At 51.0% G+C, this 16,919-nt stretch overlaps 1 protein-coding gene across 8 annotated transcripts; it reads left to right on the plus strand.

Annotated features, from left to right (window-relative positions):
- Positions 1-1,404: 1,404 nt before the first annotated feature.
- On the plus strand, positions 1,405-16,698 carry Tal1 (TAL bHLH transcription factor 1, erythroid differentiation factor). 8 transcript variants are annotated; one of them, XM_074080203.1, is made up of 7 exons: positions 1,518-1,894; positions 2,665-2,728; positions 4,180-4,328; positions 6,213-6,274; positions 7,643-8,089; positions 9,359-9,453; positions 13,256-16,698. In XM_074080203.1, the coding sequence occupies exons 1-7, from the start codon at positions 1,862-1,864 to the stop codon at positions 13,702-13,704; spliced, it is 1,299 nt and encodes a 432-aa protein (XP_073936304.1). In that variant the 5' UTR covers positions 1,518-1,861; the 3' UTR covers positions 13,705-16,698. The 8 variants fall into 8 exon arrangements, 7 of the variants coding, with proteins under 7 accessions (XP_073936311.1, XP_073936304.1, XP_073936305.1 ...); XM_074080204.1 differs by having other exon boundaries at positions 1,798-3,034; XM_074080205.1 differs by lacking the exon at positions 2,665-2,728 and having other exon boundaries at positions 1,798-2,638.
- Positions 16,699-16,919: the final 221 nt, after the last annotated feature.

The raw sequence follows: 16,919 nt of genomic DNA on the forward strand, positions 1-16,919 counted from the left end.
AGCTTGGACGTCTGTTTTTTCTGTCACTGTAAATTTGGTCAAGTTACACCTGGCTGTGCCTTAATTTCCTTCTCTATAATAACAGCCAGATCTCCCATGCAAGCATATTTGATGTTTTCCTGGGCCCTAGACTGGACAAGATTCTTTCTATATGTTATCAGCTCCCTCACACCTTTTAAAGATCATTTTACTTAACCCCATAACTTTTTGAAACAGAAATGATCTCATTTTACAGATGTAGAAACTGAAACTCAAAAATATTTGAGTCTGAGGTCTTTCCACTCGACTATGAAAGAATAAAGCTGGATATCCTCCGCAGAATGAGCCCAGGTCACCCAGGTATCATACAGTACAGATCTTGGTCCAACAATGAGTTGTGCTGGTTCCCTCATCCCAATTGAGGTTCTGGTGAGCCTTCTTCAGCTGAGCTCTGAGGGGACTCCTTGCCAATTTTCCTTCAAACCAGGCTTCATCACTCACTAGAAATGTAACATAGGAAGTTACTTTTACTCTCCGTGCCTCGGTTTCCTCACCTGTAAAATGAAAATAATGAGAATAATAAAAGCACCAACTTTTCAATCTTCTTTTGTTTCCATGCCAGGATGGAACTCAGGGCCTTACAAATGCTAGGCAAGCGCTCTACCACTGAGCTACGCCCCCCGCCCCCGGGTATTGCTTATGAAGATTAAATAGTTTTTGTAGAGTGCTTAAAACAGTGTTTCAGTAGCAGGATTAAAATGTATATTAAGGATATTATAGAGGAGAGGAGCGGTGTTCATGGGCTCTGAGATGAGCCTGAAACCAAGGAGAATGAATATTTTAGTATCTCTACTGACATATGTTCTGACCCCCTCCACCCCCCCACAGAGCCCCATGCTCCATTTTAGAGAAGTCAGGGGGCAAGACCGAAGTGGTGGAGGACAGGGAGGAGCTGGGGGCTCTCTGTCATAAAGGACATTGCCCATTGAAAGGGATTGTCTAGGACATGGGAGAAAGAATAAAGAAAGAATGGTTGGAGGTGATCATTTGGGTGTCATGGTGGTCTTCAGAGGCAAGGAAAGGTGTCAGGGTGAGGGAGTGAGTGAGGTTGTGGGGAGCCGGGATTCCCGAAAGGCCTGGAAATGAGAAATGGGGCTGCATCCTCGAGTCCTATACAGCGCGCTCATTTCTCTCCGCGGTGGCGCATTCCCGAGCCCGTCCCACCGCCGCGTAACCAGTCCCCGCTCCCTCTGGTGAAATTGCCAAATTAAAATGAATCATTTGGCCCATAATGGCCGAGGCGCTTATCGGGGGCGGGCGGACCTGCGGCAGCGCCTTATCTCTGCAGCGCACACGGCCCCGGCGCGCCTCGGCCCATGCTAACGAGGCCTGGAACGTGAGCGGGATTAGAGCGCTGCGGGGCCTGAGGCTGCGCGGGAGGGGGAGAGGGGAGGAGGGAGGACCCGGCGCCTTAGCGAGGAGCGGGCCTCAAAATGGCCACGCGCGTACCCCCGTATGGAAAAACGTGAGCATTCTGGCCTTTTTCTTGGGGAGAAGCGACCTGCCGCCTCCCACGAAGTTCCTCGTCAATTTCCTCCCTTTTCCCCCACACCCACAGAAGAGGCCTTTGGCCTTTTCCTTCAATGGGGGGCACTTTCCACCAACACCCCCGCCCTTGTCGCCGCCACCCCTCCCGCCTCGGAGACTCTCTTCCTTCCTTCCCCTTTTTCCTTACGCAATATACAGAAATGCGCGAGGCGGTGGTTGGTTTTCATTTCTTCTTCGTGGTTGTGTGCATGCGGTGGGATTGTGAGAGTGCGTGTGCGTGAGCTGTGGGCCATGCTGACTGCTTCCCATTGTGACTTTTTTGGCGATAGGTTGTATGTCCGAGTGTGATGGTGCCTGCAGTGTTTGGGTGTGTAGATTCGGACCCTTCGAGGCCCTTCTGCCTTTTATTCGTTGTATGTAATCATCCCCGGTTCCTTTCTCAACATGGGTCGGTTCTGTGTGTTGGGTTGTGTGGCCTCGGAGTTGTGTTTGGGTGATTTCGTTGTTATGCCGGACATATGTGAACCTGATTGCGCTGGGTTGTGTGACCGTGAGCAACTGCGTTTGACTGATTTCGTTGTGTCACATTGGATACTCTGTGGGTCTGACCGTATCGGCTTGTCGTGCAGTTTTAGGTTGTGCTTATTTGCTTCCCTCCTCTGGAGCTGGACCATGTGTGGTCCTGTCCAAACCGAGTTGTGTGCCTGCGTGTTTATGTCCTTTCAAAGTGCATTTGCAAATCGCTGGGGGCGGGAGTTGGGGGAGGGCGAGCGAGAGATCGAGGCTCCGGTGGGGACGTCGGCATGGGGGCGGGGAGCGAGATTTCACATTTTATTCCAAATTATGATGTATTCGAGAGCCAGTGTTAGCTTGGATGGGCAGATAGAGCCCAGTCGGCGGCTGCTCTGTCCGGAGGCCTGTCGGTGCCCTGGTGTTTGAGGGGCTAGTTGGTGAGTGGGGGGCTCTTCCAAACTCGAAGCTGAGCAGCGCTCACAGAGGCCCGCGCCTTCAAGCTGGTAGCCGCGGGCTTGGGTTCGCGTCGCACTCAGTCTTCGCCCATTTCTGGTCAGTTTTGCCGGGTGCGGCCGCGGTGATCTGGGGCAGAGGCTGGGTAAGAACAATGGACGCATTTTCCAGGCCTGTATCACGGGTGGGGGCTTTCAGGAATACCTTCGGAGAACATTTTCCCACCTCTCCTCGGGTGAGTGACATCCCTGCGTGGGTCAGATGCCTGTCGCATGGGTGGCTGTGGCCTAGGACCGGGTCAGCACTGCCATAGCTCCAGAAGAAAGGATTGGGTTTTAACACCTATCGTAGTTGCTAATGTCATCACAGTCATCATAATTAACATTCCATTTAAATTAAAATAATCGTCCGAAAGCGCAGGAGATTGTCCCTTTACCCTCTTTAGAGGGAGAACAAAGCAGCGGAGTCCCGTTCCTCCACCTCTCAGCTCTGTTTTCTAAATTGCTGGATTTGGTGTTGGGAGAGAAAATGGAGAGAGGGGGTAAGACGGAGATTCAGTCATAAAGCAAATCCCAACTAACCTATGGGGAATGGGTGGATTAGAAGAGGAGAAAGAAAATTTCTCCCATTGGATTGGAACCCAGGGAAGAATTATTTCTGTATTTCTACCAAAGCCACGGCAAAAAGAAGGAAGACTTCTCAATTAATCCAAGACTTCGATCTGTAATCATAAACTGGGCGATTTAGGCAAAACAAATTTAACAAAGCCCACCGGGGAAAAAATAAAAGCAAACTAAATCCAGTTACACCCTTGGAAGCAGTATGGGATTTGTTTTTACCCTCCTTCCCTTTTGCTTTGTTTGTTACTGCAACACATTATCAAAATTCCCCCCTCCCCATTTTGTCTGTCAAAACCCTGAACAATCGAAAATTCTTTTTTAAGAGTGGTGGAAGGTAGAGGATTTGCCTCCTTTATTTCTCCTTTCTCTCTTTCTTCTTTACTTGCCCTATTTTCCATTTCTTTCTCTTCCTTTCTGTCAATAGGGAGAAAAGAAGGGACCTAAATACATCATATAGCCCTTTCCCCCCAGTTTGGACAGTATTCCGGTAAGGAAGTAACGGTCCTTTGAATGAATTCTGGTTTCACTTTGGGCCGGAGAAGGGTTACATGGGGATCATGGAGAGAATGTCAAGAGGGACTCTGAGGTTCGGTCCCACTGACCAGGCCTAGAAGACTCTTAACTTCATTGTTTTCCGACACATCCCCCTATCCTCATCAGGCTGGGGACGACCCCTTTGCGCTGTGGCTACAGCCGGCGCCTGGCTCAAGTTGCGGAGCAAACAGCGTAGACACGTCCGTACTTAGAAAACAAACTCGGCCATACAGAACCAGACTGATTCCAGTTGGAGGGGGTCGAAATGTTCTGGGCAGCCTGCCGGGAAGGATTGTTGTTGTTGGACTAAATAGCTAGTGCTGATTGGTCAGGTGTAGGGCTCATTTTCACCAGGGCCAGGAGGAGGGGGCTGCAACACCTGCGAGTTGGGGGCGGAAAGCGGTCCGCTATTCCCTGGGCTGACTGGCAGGGCACATGAGGTAATTCCCAGCCATTGACCCCCATTTCTCTCTTGCCCTCCCTCTTTCTCTCCACCCCCATCTTTCCTGGAAACTCGCTTTGGGCGCGGCAGACCGCCCAGGACCACACCGCAGCCTAACTAACTGCTGGCCTCTCTGCGAGAGGGGGAAAAGCAAATCCCCCCATCCCAACCTCAACCCCTCTCGGCGGAGGAGTGGAGGGCCTTTTCAAGAGGGGCCGGTCTCTCTAACTATGCCCCAGGTGAGTGTATTTGGGGTGGATGAGTGGCGGAGTCGGTGGAAACAGTGTTGAGAACGCCTTGGGGTTCCTGCTTGGGGTGGGGGAGGCTCAGGACTGAGGAGAGCCCAGTCTCTGATTTGGGCAGAGGTGAAGAGGACAAACCCGGGGTTGGGAATCAGGGATCTGACTGCCAGTGGCTGTCTCCAGCCTCCAGCAAGGCCCTTTCCTTTTTCCGGCCTCCGGTAAAACCAGCTGGTTGGACTAAATCCTCCTGGCCTCTCCCATCGTCCTGGTTCTGTGGACGTTTCACAAGACCGGCAACTTTGTTGCTATATCCGGGTGATGCAGGCTGCCTGGAGCTCCAGCAGAAAGGCCGAAACCATCCTGGCTAGCTCAGTCCGCGCTTGCGTGGGCCCAGATGCAGGGTCTGATGCCTGGGCGGGGAGGGAGGGGGGCTTTCTGGAACACCCCTCCATCCTTAGCGGCTGACTAGTGTGCTGTGCACCAGCGACTTTGGTTCTGGTGTAGGCTTGCCCCCCAGCCCCCCGCAAGGAGGGACCAGAGACCAGGTCTAAGGCGGTGGCTCTAGCCCTGACTTGCAAAGGCTATTTCGTTTAAGAAATTCTCCATGATGCAGTTTGTGGGGTTGGGAGCTGCTGAAGACGCCTCGCCTGTCCTCAGGAAGGAGCTCCTGGGCTGGAGGTGTGGATGCAGGATTGCAGGCTGCAAACTGGGTCTCTGCAGCACAAAGAAGAATTGTAATGGTCGAATACTGTAGTCTTGTGCGATCTAGTCCGAAACCTCCCCCCTTCCGCATCCTCCCCAAATAAAAACATAGAATCCACTCAGGCTTTCCTTTAAGTAATCTTAACCTAAGGCAAGTGATGCAGCCTAGTGGCTCACAACCACGGTGCTCTTGAGTCTTCTGGCTTCCTCTGGAACAAGGACCCCTAGCTGGGGTGATCCTGGTCTCAGAAGAGTCCAGGGGAGGAGCAGAAAGGGGTCTGCTGAAAGCCTTGAAGATATTTATTGGCATCTGGAGAGGGTGTTTGGGGCCAGGGTCAACTCATCTGGAATATAGGCTCCCCTGGTCCCTGAGGAACCTGCTTCCATTGCTGCAGGGGAATTAATCAGGGGTATAAATGTGTCAGAAGGGAACTGGAGCTCAGTTGGTGATTGCAATGCTTTGAAACTCAGAAACTGGGACTGAAGCACTGGTCACTGGGTGCAGGATGGTGGTGGCAGTGAGGTAAGGAGCCAAAAGATGGGAATTGCACATTTCACCAAAGGCTGGTCTATTTCTAGTGCATTTCAACTGAGGGGAGGGAAGCCTGGATGACAGATAGAATTCTGGTTCATTTCCAGTGGCCATCAGTGCCTTGGCTGTCTTACTCTGTGGAGACCTTTTGTCTCCCCTCTAATAGTAATAGTAATAAAGCATGGAAGACCCACTACTGGCTTTGCAGCTTTTGTACAAGTGTTGGGGGATTTTTCTCACTTTAAGTGAGGTTGAAGCTGGCAGACCCTTAACAGCTGGTGTGGTCTGTATTTCAGTTCTCTGCCTCCATGGGTATCTACTGGCAATTGAGTTGCATTCTGGAGGAGGCCGACGAAGGTCTAGTTTCATTTCTGGGATGGGAGGGATGGCTCCCAGGATGACTCTGGTCCAGAGCATTTCCATGGCAGAATGGGAGCTCAGTGACTGCCACTAATGGCTAGACGAACTCTGCTTCCACCTGAATTGGACTTTACTACATTTATTTTCTGCTTTTAAATAACCCAATTTTATAATTTGGAGAGTAGGAATCTTATTTTGAAGAATTTATGAAACCTCTCGAGTTGATTGTGTGTGTGTGTGTGTGTGTGTGTGTGTGTGTATTTTGAGATATGGTCTTTGTTATGTAGCCCAAGCTCAGGATCCTCTGCCTCCAGAGTGCTGAGATTACAGGCATGTACTACCCTGCCCAGTGAGTTGATTTTAGTTTTATTTTATTTTTTACTAAAACAACTTGAAAGTACTCCCGAACTCTGGATCCTGTGTTTCATGGTTTTCCTGTTTGGTTTTTGCTGGGGCTTGGCTCCATGTGGATGAAGCCAGGTGATGGAAGAAAGTTACCATAGGTGTGAGAACAGGAGTATGTCTGTGCTCATCTTGGAGTATGGCAGTTTGGGACAGGGAGGTTCTTGGCTCCAGGTATATATGAGAGGATAACACAAAGTAAGAACTTAGAGGGCACCAAGGTGGAGGAGAGGGGTTACTGGATGAGTTCAAAGGCCTTGACACCTACTCTCTCTCTCTCTCTCTTTTTTTTTTTTTTTGTGATACTGGTGTTTGAACTCAGAGCCTCTCCTTTGCTAGGCAGGCACTCTAGAGCTTGAGCCATACCTCCAGCACCTCATTCTGTTGGAGGAGACTCCAGACTCCATTGGCCTCTAGAGCAAGGAGCACTGTTTGAATGTCTGGGCAGTACCACCTCAGCCAGACCTCCCTTCCAGACCTGAGCTCACCTGAATCCAGATGAGTGGAAGGAGTGGAGTGTACAGGACAGTAGGGCCAGGATCGTCTTCATCCCTTGGCCACCTCTATTTTGGGTAGGGTAGGTGCACACAGAATACAAGGTAGATTTGTGTAGTGTGACCACCCTGACACACGCACATACACACACACAGAGTATTTTTTGGGGGGGGTGGTGAACTGGTTCCTCTTGATTATTTTTAGAGAGAACCCCAGCTTCTGTAGCCTTCATTCCCCCTTTCCGCCTCCACCGGGATTCTGGGTGTATGTGTGGGTTGCATGCGTGTAGCAGTAGACTGGGGCTCATTGCTGAGAGGTGAAGGTTTGGGTCCAAAAGCGCTCCACCCCTGCTTGACAGATTCCCCGCCAAAACCGAAAGCGGGGCGGGAAGAACGTCGGGGGATTTGTTCCCTCCCCTTCCCTTGTGGCCTGAGAAGGGGGACCGGGCGATCTTTCTCTCCTTTGTACATTTCCTTCCTCCTTTTATTCCCTTCGGTTTTTCTTTCGCTGACTGTATTCCTTTTCTTTCAATATTTCTGCCGTCTTTCTCCATCTCTGTCCTTTTGGCCCTCAGTCTCGGTGTCTCCCGGGCACTCCTCCATCCCCTGCTTCTAATTCAGAGACCCTTCCTTTCTCCCCTGCTCCTGCCGTCTTGGCCTTTAGGCCCGGCGGGCGGGGGTGTGTGTCCACGTGGCGCTAAGTTTAAGTTTGTCCGCTGCTTCTCACGTCTCAGTGAGTGAGTTCCTCTCGCTGCCCCTCACCCCTTTGCGGGTGGGCGGGGGATGGTTGTGAGAGCGTCCACCGGTGTGTCTGCCCGCAGGATGACCGAGCGGCCGCCCAGCGAGGCGGCACGCAGTGATACCCCACTAGAGGGACCGGACGCGGCCGAGACCCGCATGGCCCCCCCGCACCTGGTCCTGCTGAACGGCGTCGCCAAGGAGACGAGCCGAGCAGCCCCAGCGGAGCCCCCGGTCATCGAGCTGGGAGCGCGCGGCGGCCCAGGGGGCGTCCCTGCCGGTGGGGGCGGCTCCGCGAGAGACTTAAAGGGCCGCGACGCGGCGGCGGCCGAAGCGCGCCATCGGGTGCCCACCACCGAGCTGTGCAGACCTCCCGGGCCCGCGCCGGCCCCCGCGCCAGCCTCGGCCCCAGCGGAGCTGCCCGGCGACGGTCGCATGGTGCAGTTGAGCCCTCCGGCGCTGGCGGCCCCCGCCGGGCCCGGCCGCGCGCTGCTCTACAGCCTCAGCCAGCCGCTGGCCTCGCTCGGCAGGTGAGAGGCGGGCGGGAGCACCGGGAGGGCGAGGCGGGCTGCCGCCCAGCTCCTCTTCTACACTTGGGGGGCGACCGCTATCCTACGCGCCGGCCTGAGCCCGGAAGGCGCTGAAAAAGAGGAGTTCGTTTGGAACCCCTGGGCATGAGAGCCTGGAAGCTGGAGCCCGCGTACCCAAGTGGGAAAGGAGCCCTAGGGGAGAGAGCTTGTGAAGGACTTGTGATGTGCACAGAGGTGTGGAAGCCCAGGAGAGATGAGAACACGCCTCTGGGGGTGTAGGCGTGTGGCTGGGTGTGAGTAGCCGCAGTGCGGGGTGGAGTGGGGGTGGATTGGAGAGCCACTGAATGTGGGCTCCAGGCAGATGTATCTGAATGTGCTCTGATGTGAGCAGTGGAGGGGCTGGCTGCTGGGAGGGTGAGTCTTCTGGAAACTGAAGCGCTAGGTAGACAGGCAAGAGAGAATTACCCAGAGGTGTTTGCAGAGGGCTTCTGATCTCTCCTGGGGGGCTCCTGAGGAAACATGTTTCCTCAGCATCTAGGGCCACTGCCTTTAGCTGTGGCCCGAACCTGTGCGTTCGGTGTGGGTGTATCCACTTCTCTGCTGTGATGAACGGAGGTAGGGCTGGGTTGGGGAGGAGAGGAGGACCAAGGGGTAGAGTTGTAGGACATGCAGTGAGAAAGAGCTGTAGGGGTGATGTGATGGTTAACAGCAGCCAGGGAGCACTTGTGGAGGGGGGAGCAAGGCTTTCCTGTCTGTGGCCCCCAGAAGGCCAAAGGGAAGTGGGGTGAGACTGATAGGAGGGCACAGTATGCCCCTCTGTGGCACCAGAGTTATACACAGCCAAGTGTAAAGGCTGCATCTGCCTGTGGAGGTACCTGTTCGGTAGTCGTGAGATCTGTGTGGATTGGGCACTTGTTTCTGGGCTAGAATGTGCCTGGTGTGTGTGTGTGTATTCATTTTTTGTGTTTGCTCGGTAAGTTCACTTCTGCTTCTGTGTGTTTGTGTTGTGGAGGAGTGTGTGGGTATATGGCCCCTTCCTTCCTTTGCTTGTCTCATGACAGGGGGGAGTGTGTGTGTGTGTGTGTGTGTGTGTGTGAGAGAGAGAGAGAGAGAGAGAGAGAGAGAGAGAGAGAGAGAGAGAGAGCGATTCTATCCTGAGTAAAGTGTGAAAGGAGCAAGGTTGCCCTCCATGGGGCAGAGGGAGTCTGTGGATCCTTTCTTCCCTCCACACCACATGTGATTCTTCTGATCTGCCTACTCCCTCCACAGTGGGTTTTTTGGGGAGCCTGATGCCTTCCCTATGTTTACCACCACCAACCGAGTGAAGAGGAGACCCTCCCCCTATGAGATGGAGATTACAGATGGTGAGTCTACCTTGCCTCGGCTGTATATTGGCCCCTCACCCTGGTTAGAGCCCTCTTGTGGGGGGAAGATGACCTTGAGGACTATGCGAATGTCTTGCAATAGGTGGGCAGGCCACCTTGGAACCCCAAAGCCCTTCACCGAGGAACTGAGCTGGGATTAGATGAAGTCATGGGTGGGGTTGGGAGGGCCACACTCAGTCTTGGGAAGAAGGGACATGGGAGAGGGATACACAGTGGTGCTTGGCTCAAAGCTGTAGTCAGTTCTCATGCCAATCTAGGCTCCATTCCTACCCTTTGACAAGGATCCTGGGGAAGGAAGAAACAATCCATGTCCCCAATTTTAACCTCTGACCCTCAGGGAGTCCCTGCATTACCCCTCAAATCCTCTTTGGAATCTGGAGTTTGCTCCCTGCCTGGAATTGCACCTTCTAGTGTTTCTTCCTCCATTTTGGGTTCCCCTTGTCCCCATTACATGTTCTAGAATTCCTCTTGCCACCATAGAGTCTACCCTGGCCCCTTGATTCCTCAGAGGAGCCTCAGCACTGCTACTGTGAATTACCTGAGTTTATTTTGATCCTGAACTTGTGGGGTGGGGCTGAATGAGTGGGAGACTTGGAGGACCCCCACCCTTCTCCCAGTGTTGATCTGATACAGCTGGGTCCCAGTACCAGGGCAGGTGAGCAGGTTCTTCAGATCTGTAGGATTTTGGCAAGTCATTGGGGCTCTCTGGCTGGGGTCCCTGTGGAAAGGGCACTGAGGGCTTAGGGGGGTTTAGGACTTAGGCTGAGTTAGCAAGAATGTGTGTATATGTGGGGTGTGTGTAGCTGGGGCTTCTAGAGGAGGCTGACCTCTGACAACAGAACAAATCTCAAAAGCCCCAGCTTGCCTGGGGCACAAGTGTGTGGCACTGAAAGCAAGGGAGAAAGCTGCTACTGGATTAGAGGGTTCTACAGCTTACTGGATGTGGGGGTGCCTAACAGGAAGTAGGTGGATCCTGCTCTGAAGTTTCCCAGGAGCAAGACAAAGAGATGGGCCAGTGTGGAGGGTTTACCTATGAGGGTAGGTTAGCCATTACCATAAATTTTGCCAGTGTACAGTGAGCACCTGCTCAGTGTCAGGCCAGAGGGAAAGAAAGGATGCCAGAGGTAAGGACAGACTCAGGATAGAGGAGGGAGTTGAAGCATTCTCTGGAAAGGAGCCAGAAAGGAGTAGGCAGACATGTAAGGGAAGGGAGGGTGTGGGGGTGCAGGACATGTCCATGGGATTTGGATGTCAGAGACTGAACCAAGAAGAGTCCATACAAGTGAATTGATATGGCTTCTCTTTGCTGAGTTTTTCTGGGCTGCAGTTTCCACATGTGTAACATGGGGAGAACAACAGCTTCCTCAGATTGTTGTGAGTTCATTGGGGAAAAGTGTTTTCAGAGCCTGGCTTCAAGTCAGTTCTAAGGCCATGTGAGTGCTCCCCCTTCTCCTCCTCTTCCTCTGCCTGTCAGGAATCTGATGAGGCGACAGTAAGCCCCTCTTCACTGAAGACCAGAACCTCTTTAACACAGCGTTTTTGTATGTCTTATTCATGACCACACTAGCACACAGAACGTTGCAATAAGGTGGGAATGGGGTAGGTAATGGCAATAATAGCTACCTTTTGTTAGATACCTACTATGTGCCAAAGACTTTGTGTGCTTCATTTTTATTCAGTCCTCAGCACTAGCCAATGAAGTTGATATTGCTTCTATTTCACAGATGAAGAAAGTAAAGTTCTAAGAGGTTAAGCAGCCTGCTCAGAACCTGTGTGTCTGAGTCCTAAACCATCCTCAAAGCATTGATCTTAAGCTTTGGAATAAGTACTGGATTCCTCCTCACCTCTTGCTGCCCAAGTCAATCTAGCTATAACTGTGACAGCAGTCATAATGCCCCCTTCTCTGACTAGGAGCCCCCTCAAGTTCATCAGCAATAACCATGGTACACGATTGGTCCTCCCTATGTCACAGCTGAGGACTCTCCTATCTGACCTGGAAGCATGAAAACAGCAGGTTGTTTCCTCTGAGGCAGTCCAGAGTAGGACTGCCCAGCAGGTGTGCTGTGTTTTTCCCAGCCTGGGTCTGGCCCTTGACAAAGAGTCAGCTGGGCTGGGGCCTACGGGGTTTGGAAAGACAGCCTCAGAGGCATGGCAGGCAAAGCAGGGGCTGAGTGATCCTCTCTGGGAAAAGATGGGATTTGCACACATTTAAGAAAGGGAGGGAGGGAGACTGAGAAATTGAGAGAGACCCGAGCAAGAGAGAACTTCCCCATGCTTCTGAAGTCTGGATCCAGTGACTACTGGAAGAGGACAAATAATCCCTCATCCGCTCCCGGGACTGGCTGGCCTTTCAGTGCACATAGCTTCCTGAGGGCTGCTGGAAAGCTGGCTCTCTCCTTGTGTGGAAGGAGTCAGTGTTCTCAACCCAGGGGCTCAGGACCCCTGGCAAGTCTGCTCTCTGTCTTCCTTAGCTCTGGAAATCCAGGTCAGGCTTGAGCATTTAGTGCAGTGCTTTGCACACTATAGTTGTTGTGTACTTGTGCACTGGTGTCTGCCACTGCACAGCAGGTCTTAGAACCTAGCATGAAAGTGACTATTGAGTCCAGTCTTAATCAGTGGATTGTAGACATGGGGAGACTGAGGCAGTCCCTGGCCAGCCTGCTCAGAGCCTCAGGCAATGGCTATGTCTCCACTCCTCTCCTGGAGATAGGAGCTCACAGGGTAGTTCTACTCCCTTCTGGTCTCTCCTCTTCTCTCCATTCTTTTCTCTGTCACCATGATTGGTCACTCAGGAAACATTACTGAACCTCTACACTGTGCTTTCCATCACACCTAGAATAAAGTCCTCACTTCTTACCACAGGGCCCTATGAGATCTGTACCCTGTCTACTTTGATCTTGTGGGCACTACTGCAGCGAGGGTGGCTTTGGTTATTTTTTACCTCAGCGCCTGTGCACCTGCTATTCCCTCTGCTTGAACACTCTTCCTCTTTTTTCCCTGTGCCTGAAGGCTTTGCTTCAACCTCAAGTTTTTACCCTATCACCTCTAAGAACAGCTTTTGTAAGCCACCCAAGCTAAGCATAGTAGCTCCTTTCTGTCTTTTACTTGCCATGTGACCCCGTTTGTTTTTTGTTTGCTACTTGCTCATCATATCTCATCATTAAAATGTAAGCTTCACACAGGTAGGGACACTGTTTTGTTCATCACTGTTCTTTAGCATCTAGCACAGTGCACTGGTTGTTAGTAAAACACTGGTGAGCAGATATAACAGTGAATACTGACTGTTTAAGCAGAGGCAGGCATTGTCTCAGGCACACACATGTAATAGTCTGTGAGACTTGACCTCCTGGCTTCATTTTGCAGTGCAGGACAAGGAAGTGGAGGCACAGATTGTCAAGTCTCCTGTGCCTTGGGCACTCTATTGATTGCTAGTCAGGAATTAAACCCAGAGATACTGGCTCCAGTCAGTCTTCCTACAGAATATTAAGGCTCTTGGCACAGTGACTGACTGAATGACACATGGTCCCTGTCTTCAAATGTCGCACAGCCCAGAGAAGCCAAGTACAGAAACATGAGTCACAATAGAGACTGATGGAGAGAATGGTGCGGCTGGGTCATCAGGTGGGAAAGAGGTTGGTTTGGTTGGGTTGGAAGGTTGCAGGAGTATCTGAAGAGATGGTATTCTAACTGGACTTGGAGACTGCTTCCCTTACTTCCCAGTGGGTGGAGTCCTTTGGGGGATCTCCACTCATTCTCCTAACTCGTGTCCTCTTACTCTCAGGTCCCCACACAAAAGTTGTGCGGAGGATCTTCACCAACAGCCGGGAGCGATGGCGGCAGCAGAATGTGAACGGGGCGTTTGCAGAGCTCCGCAAGCTGATCCCCACTCATCCCCCAGACAAGAAGCTCAGCAAGAATGAGATCCTTCGCCTGGCCATGAAGTATATCAACTTCCTGGCCAAGCTGCTCAACGACCAGGAGGAGGAGGGCACCCAGCGAGTCAAGCCTGGCAAGGACCCTGTGCTGGGAGCTGGCGGGGGTGGGGCAGGGGGTGGTGCGCCTCCGGATGACCTACTGCAGGACGTGCTTTCTCCCAACTCCAGCTGTGGCAGTTCCCTGGATGGAGCAGCCAGCCCGGACAGCTACACGGAGGAGCCAGCACCCAAGCACACTGCCCGCAGCCTCCATCCTGCACTGCTGCCTGCCACCGATGGGGCTGGCCCTCGGTGATGTGTCTGGGGCTGCCCGGGATCAGCAGCAGGGGCCCCTAAGCCATTGAGATGGTGGACTGTAGGGCAGGTGGGATGAGTATGTACAGGGCAGTGGACTTGAGTCTGAACTTTGGGAAGCCCTAACTGACCCTGGGCTGGCTTTTCTGTTTCTTGCCTCAGGGGGAGAACAAGAAAATGGAGTGAAGTGGTAGGTACTTTTTCTGAAGATGGCACGGTCTTCCCTCTCTTCCCCAAGTCCTAGAACTTCCCAAGAGGCTCCAGTGTCACTGCTTTTGGCCTGGAGTTTGGGAGTCCTGTCTTTGCTGAGACCAGGGCCTGTCAGCTATCACCTGAGGCACCCAGCAGTCTCTGCTTTGCCTTTAGCTGTGGCTGCTTCTGTCCAAATACATAGGTACCCAAGAGCTGCCCATTTCTTGAGCCCCATCTTCACTCAGGCCTGTGTTGATCCATCCAGCTTGCCAGCTGCTGCAGAGAGTCACAAGTCTGGAGGTGCCTTCTTTAGGGCCTGGTTGAAGAAGATGGCCAGTGTACAGCCTGCTTTTGATTAGCTGGGCCAGAGGTCAGGAATCCTAGGAAATGTCTTGCTCTGGGGATCAGAGCTCCACTTTCTCCTTACTAAGACATGCCTTCCTATCTTGTGGCTGTGAGGATGCCCTTTTGGGTTTTGTGTGAAGGTAGAGAAAGGGAAAGTGACATTAGAGAGAAATTGAGAAAGAGATGTTATGGGCTTGAAGGTTTCAACTCACTGCTTGTGCTGGTGAGCCGTCAGTGTTCTGATGGGCACATGTTCGTGCTGGGAGATGTGCAGCCAATGTGTGTTTTAGAGGCTTAGTGAGAGCTCCATGCTGCAAGATGTCTGTTGGCTGATGGTCTGGTTTTCCTTTTGAATTGAGCACAAACTTGTCTTATGAATTCTTTGTATTTAAGATTTTTGCTTGATTTCAGTTATTGGTGGACTCTTTAGGCCTTGATAGGACCCAGGAATCCAGTCAGAGACCAGGCCCTGGCTAAGACCCAAACATATGCACATTCACATAGCAGAACCTTAAATACCCCTCAACTGTGCATCTTCCAATCATCAAGGGTGCGTATGGGAGGTTGGTTTAATGCTTTAGGACTGCCCCCTCCAAAAGTTGTACATGAAATTTTTGTAAATTAAATCCTTATCTTTCATTTTTTAAAGAAGTAACTACTGCAAGCCCTTTTGTAAAGTTGATAATCCTTTTGTAATGTGGACTACTGCACCCTGTTTTTCTCTGTGACAACCCAGAAGGTTGGTCATGGTTTTCTTAAGGCTAGACCTTCCCGTGATGCATTCAAAGTCCATGGAACAAACTACACTTATGTATCTGTTATTGTACTCTGAGTCACCTAGCTCTCTTCCACCAGACTCTGCCTTTGAGTCAGAGGAAATATATCCAGTGGCCCCATCCTGTCACGCAGGGACCTACCACTGTGGCTGATAGAAAACCCTTTCATGTTCTGAGTGTCATTCTAGTGGCTTGCCCCACTATGATGGGGCTTTGAGTATAGCCCTGTGCAGGTAAAGAATGATCCCTGCTCCCTTCCCCTTTTAAGTTGTGAGATGCAGTTCTTGGGCATGTGAACAATACGGTTAACCTTTGAAGCACTCTGAGTCTCCATCTCATTTCAGACTGCCTAAGTAACGTTTCAGTGAACGTGAGGGTTTGTTCCTTTCCAGTGCTTGAGAGATCCAGTGAGGGGGGGTAAAGACAGACCACTTGTCCTTGGCTCTAAGACTACATTTACTTACCAGTGTGTTGATTTGACTTGCAAATGAAAGATGGTTATAGGTGAATGGGTGGATGGATTTTATGAGATGGACTGCACATTCTATCCAAAACTCAAGTTTCAGTTCCCCCTTAGATTTGTACTGTAACTGGAATAAGTGTCAGTTTCTCATAATACCCTGGTATTGTCTGTTTCCTGGGGCTGTAGTATGGACTGAATGTGGTCATGAAGGAAGTGTTTTGAGACCATAAAGAACTATTGTGTGGGAAGGACTATAGCTCAGAGGTAGAGCACTTGCCTAGCATGTAGAAGGTCCTGGGTTCAATACCCAGCACTAAAAGGAAAAAAAATGCTCTGTTGCTCTTGGTACCAAAACTGCAGTGAGGTCCCAGCTTCAGTTCAGGCCCTGGGCAGTTGACATTTGGATAATTTAGGTTATAAACCACTTTTGCCTGACTTTTCTAGATCCTACTTATTTCTCCAGACTGTCTTTATTTCTGTCTCATTTCAAAGCAAGGAATAGGAATGAGAATGGAAAAGTGATTTGGGAACATGGGAAGACTATATAAAATGGAAAGGGCACGGTTTTAGGTCTTTGTAAGAACTAAAGAAAATCTAGGATTTCTATCTCATCTTTCATAGCCCGTGTCCTTCTCCTTTCTTTGCCTTCTCCTCGCCCATGAAGAAATGGCAGCATTCCAAGAATAATATCTTTGTAATATCTGTACAAAAGGGAGAAATGTAAAGGTAAAAAATGTTTTGAGGAAAACAAAAATGTAATGACTGGATGTAATCACATCTTTTAAGAAGAATTCATGTTGTTTTACTTGTAGTGGCAAATGACAAGATGGTACAACCTTTATTCTTTTCCAGAAATAAAACAAAGGGAACAGCATCCATAGTTAGCTGACAGCTATTTCGGCCTTTTGGGTGGGTCTAGCCATACTTGTGATTTCAGTGGTACATGACCCTTTGCCCAAGGCTTACCCCTGCCTGTGTACATAGCACACTGTTTCTGTGGGCGGGTCCAGCACTTTCTGTCATTGTTGTACTGTATGTGATGAATTGCATTGGTCTCTGCATTTTTCTGCAGAAGAGGAGTAACCGTCCGGGTACCTTGACCTTTGTACAGCCCAGAGGCCAACAGTGTGGGCGTGTGACTCTTCAGCAAAAATGATGACATGTGTATATACATAAGGTTATATGGGGAAGATTTCTAAATAAATGTTTTACAAAGGGATCTGGGCTTCACTTGCACTTTGTTCTCCAAACCTGAGAACTATATCCTCTGAAATGGGGACAGGCCTGGTGGAGAGGAGAGGACTACCCCTCAAGAATTTCATTCTTTTCCATCTGCCAGGCCTCCCAGAGGAACCTCTTTCCTCAGCATCTTGTACCTGTATTTTCAGCTCAGGGCAACAATGGCAGCTGTCCCTCTTTGTGTGGGGTTCTATGACTGGG

This window comes from Castor canadensis, chromosome 7 (genome assembly GCF_047511655.1).
Source record: "Castor canadensis chromosome 7, mCasCan1.hap1v2, whole genome shotgun sequence".
NCBI classification, from domain to species: Eukaryota; Metazoa; Chordata; class Mammalia; order Rodentia; family Castoridae; genus Castor; species Castor canadensis.

Excerpts from the sequence above, each read along its gene's own strand:
- Tal1 (XM_074080203.1), top strand. The coding sequence starts at position 1,862 with ATGTCCGAGTGTGATGGTGCCTGCAGTGTTTGG. Across the intron at positions 2,729-4,179 it reads ATTTTCCCACCTCTCCTCGG|ACCGCCCAGGACCACACCGC; the intron begins GTGAGTGACATC and ends TGGGCGCGGCAG. Across the intron at positions 4,329-6,212 it reads TCTCTCTAACTATGCCCCAG|CCCAAGCTCAGGATCCTCTG; the intron begins GTGAGTGTATTT and ends TTTGTTATGTAG.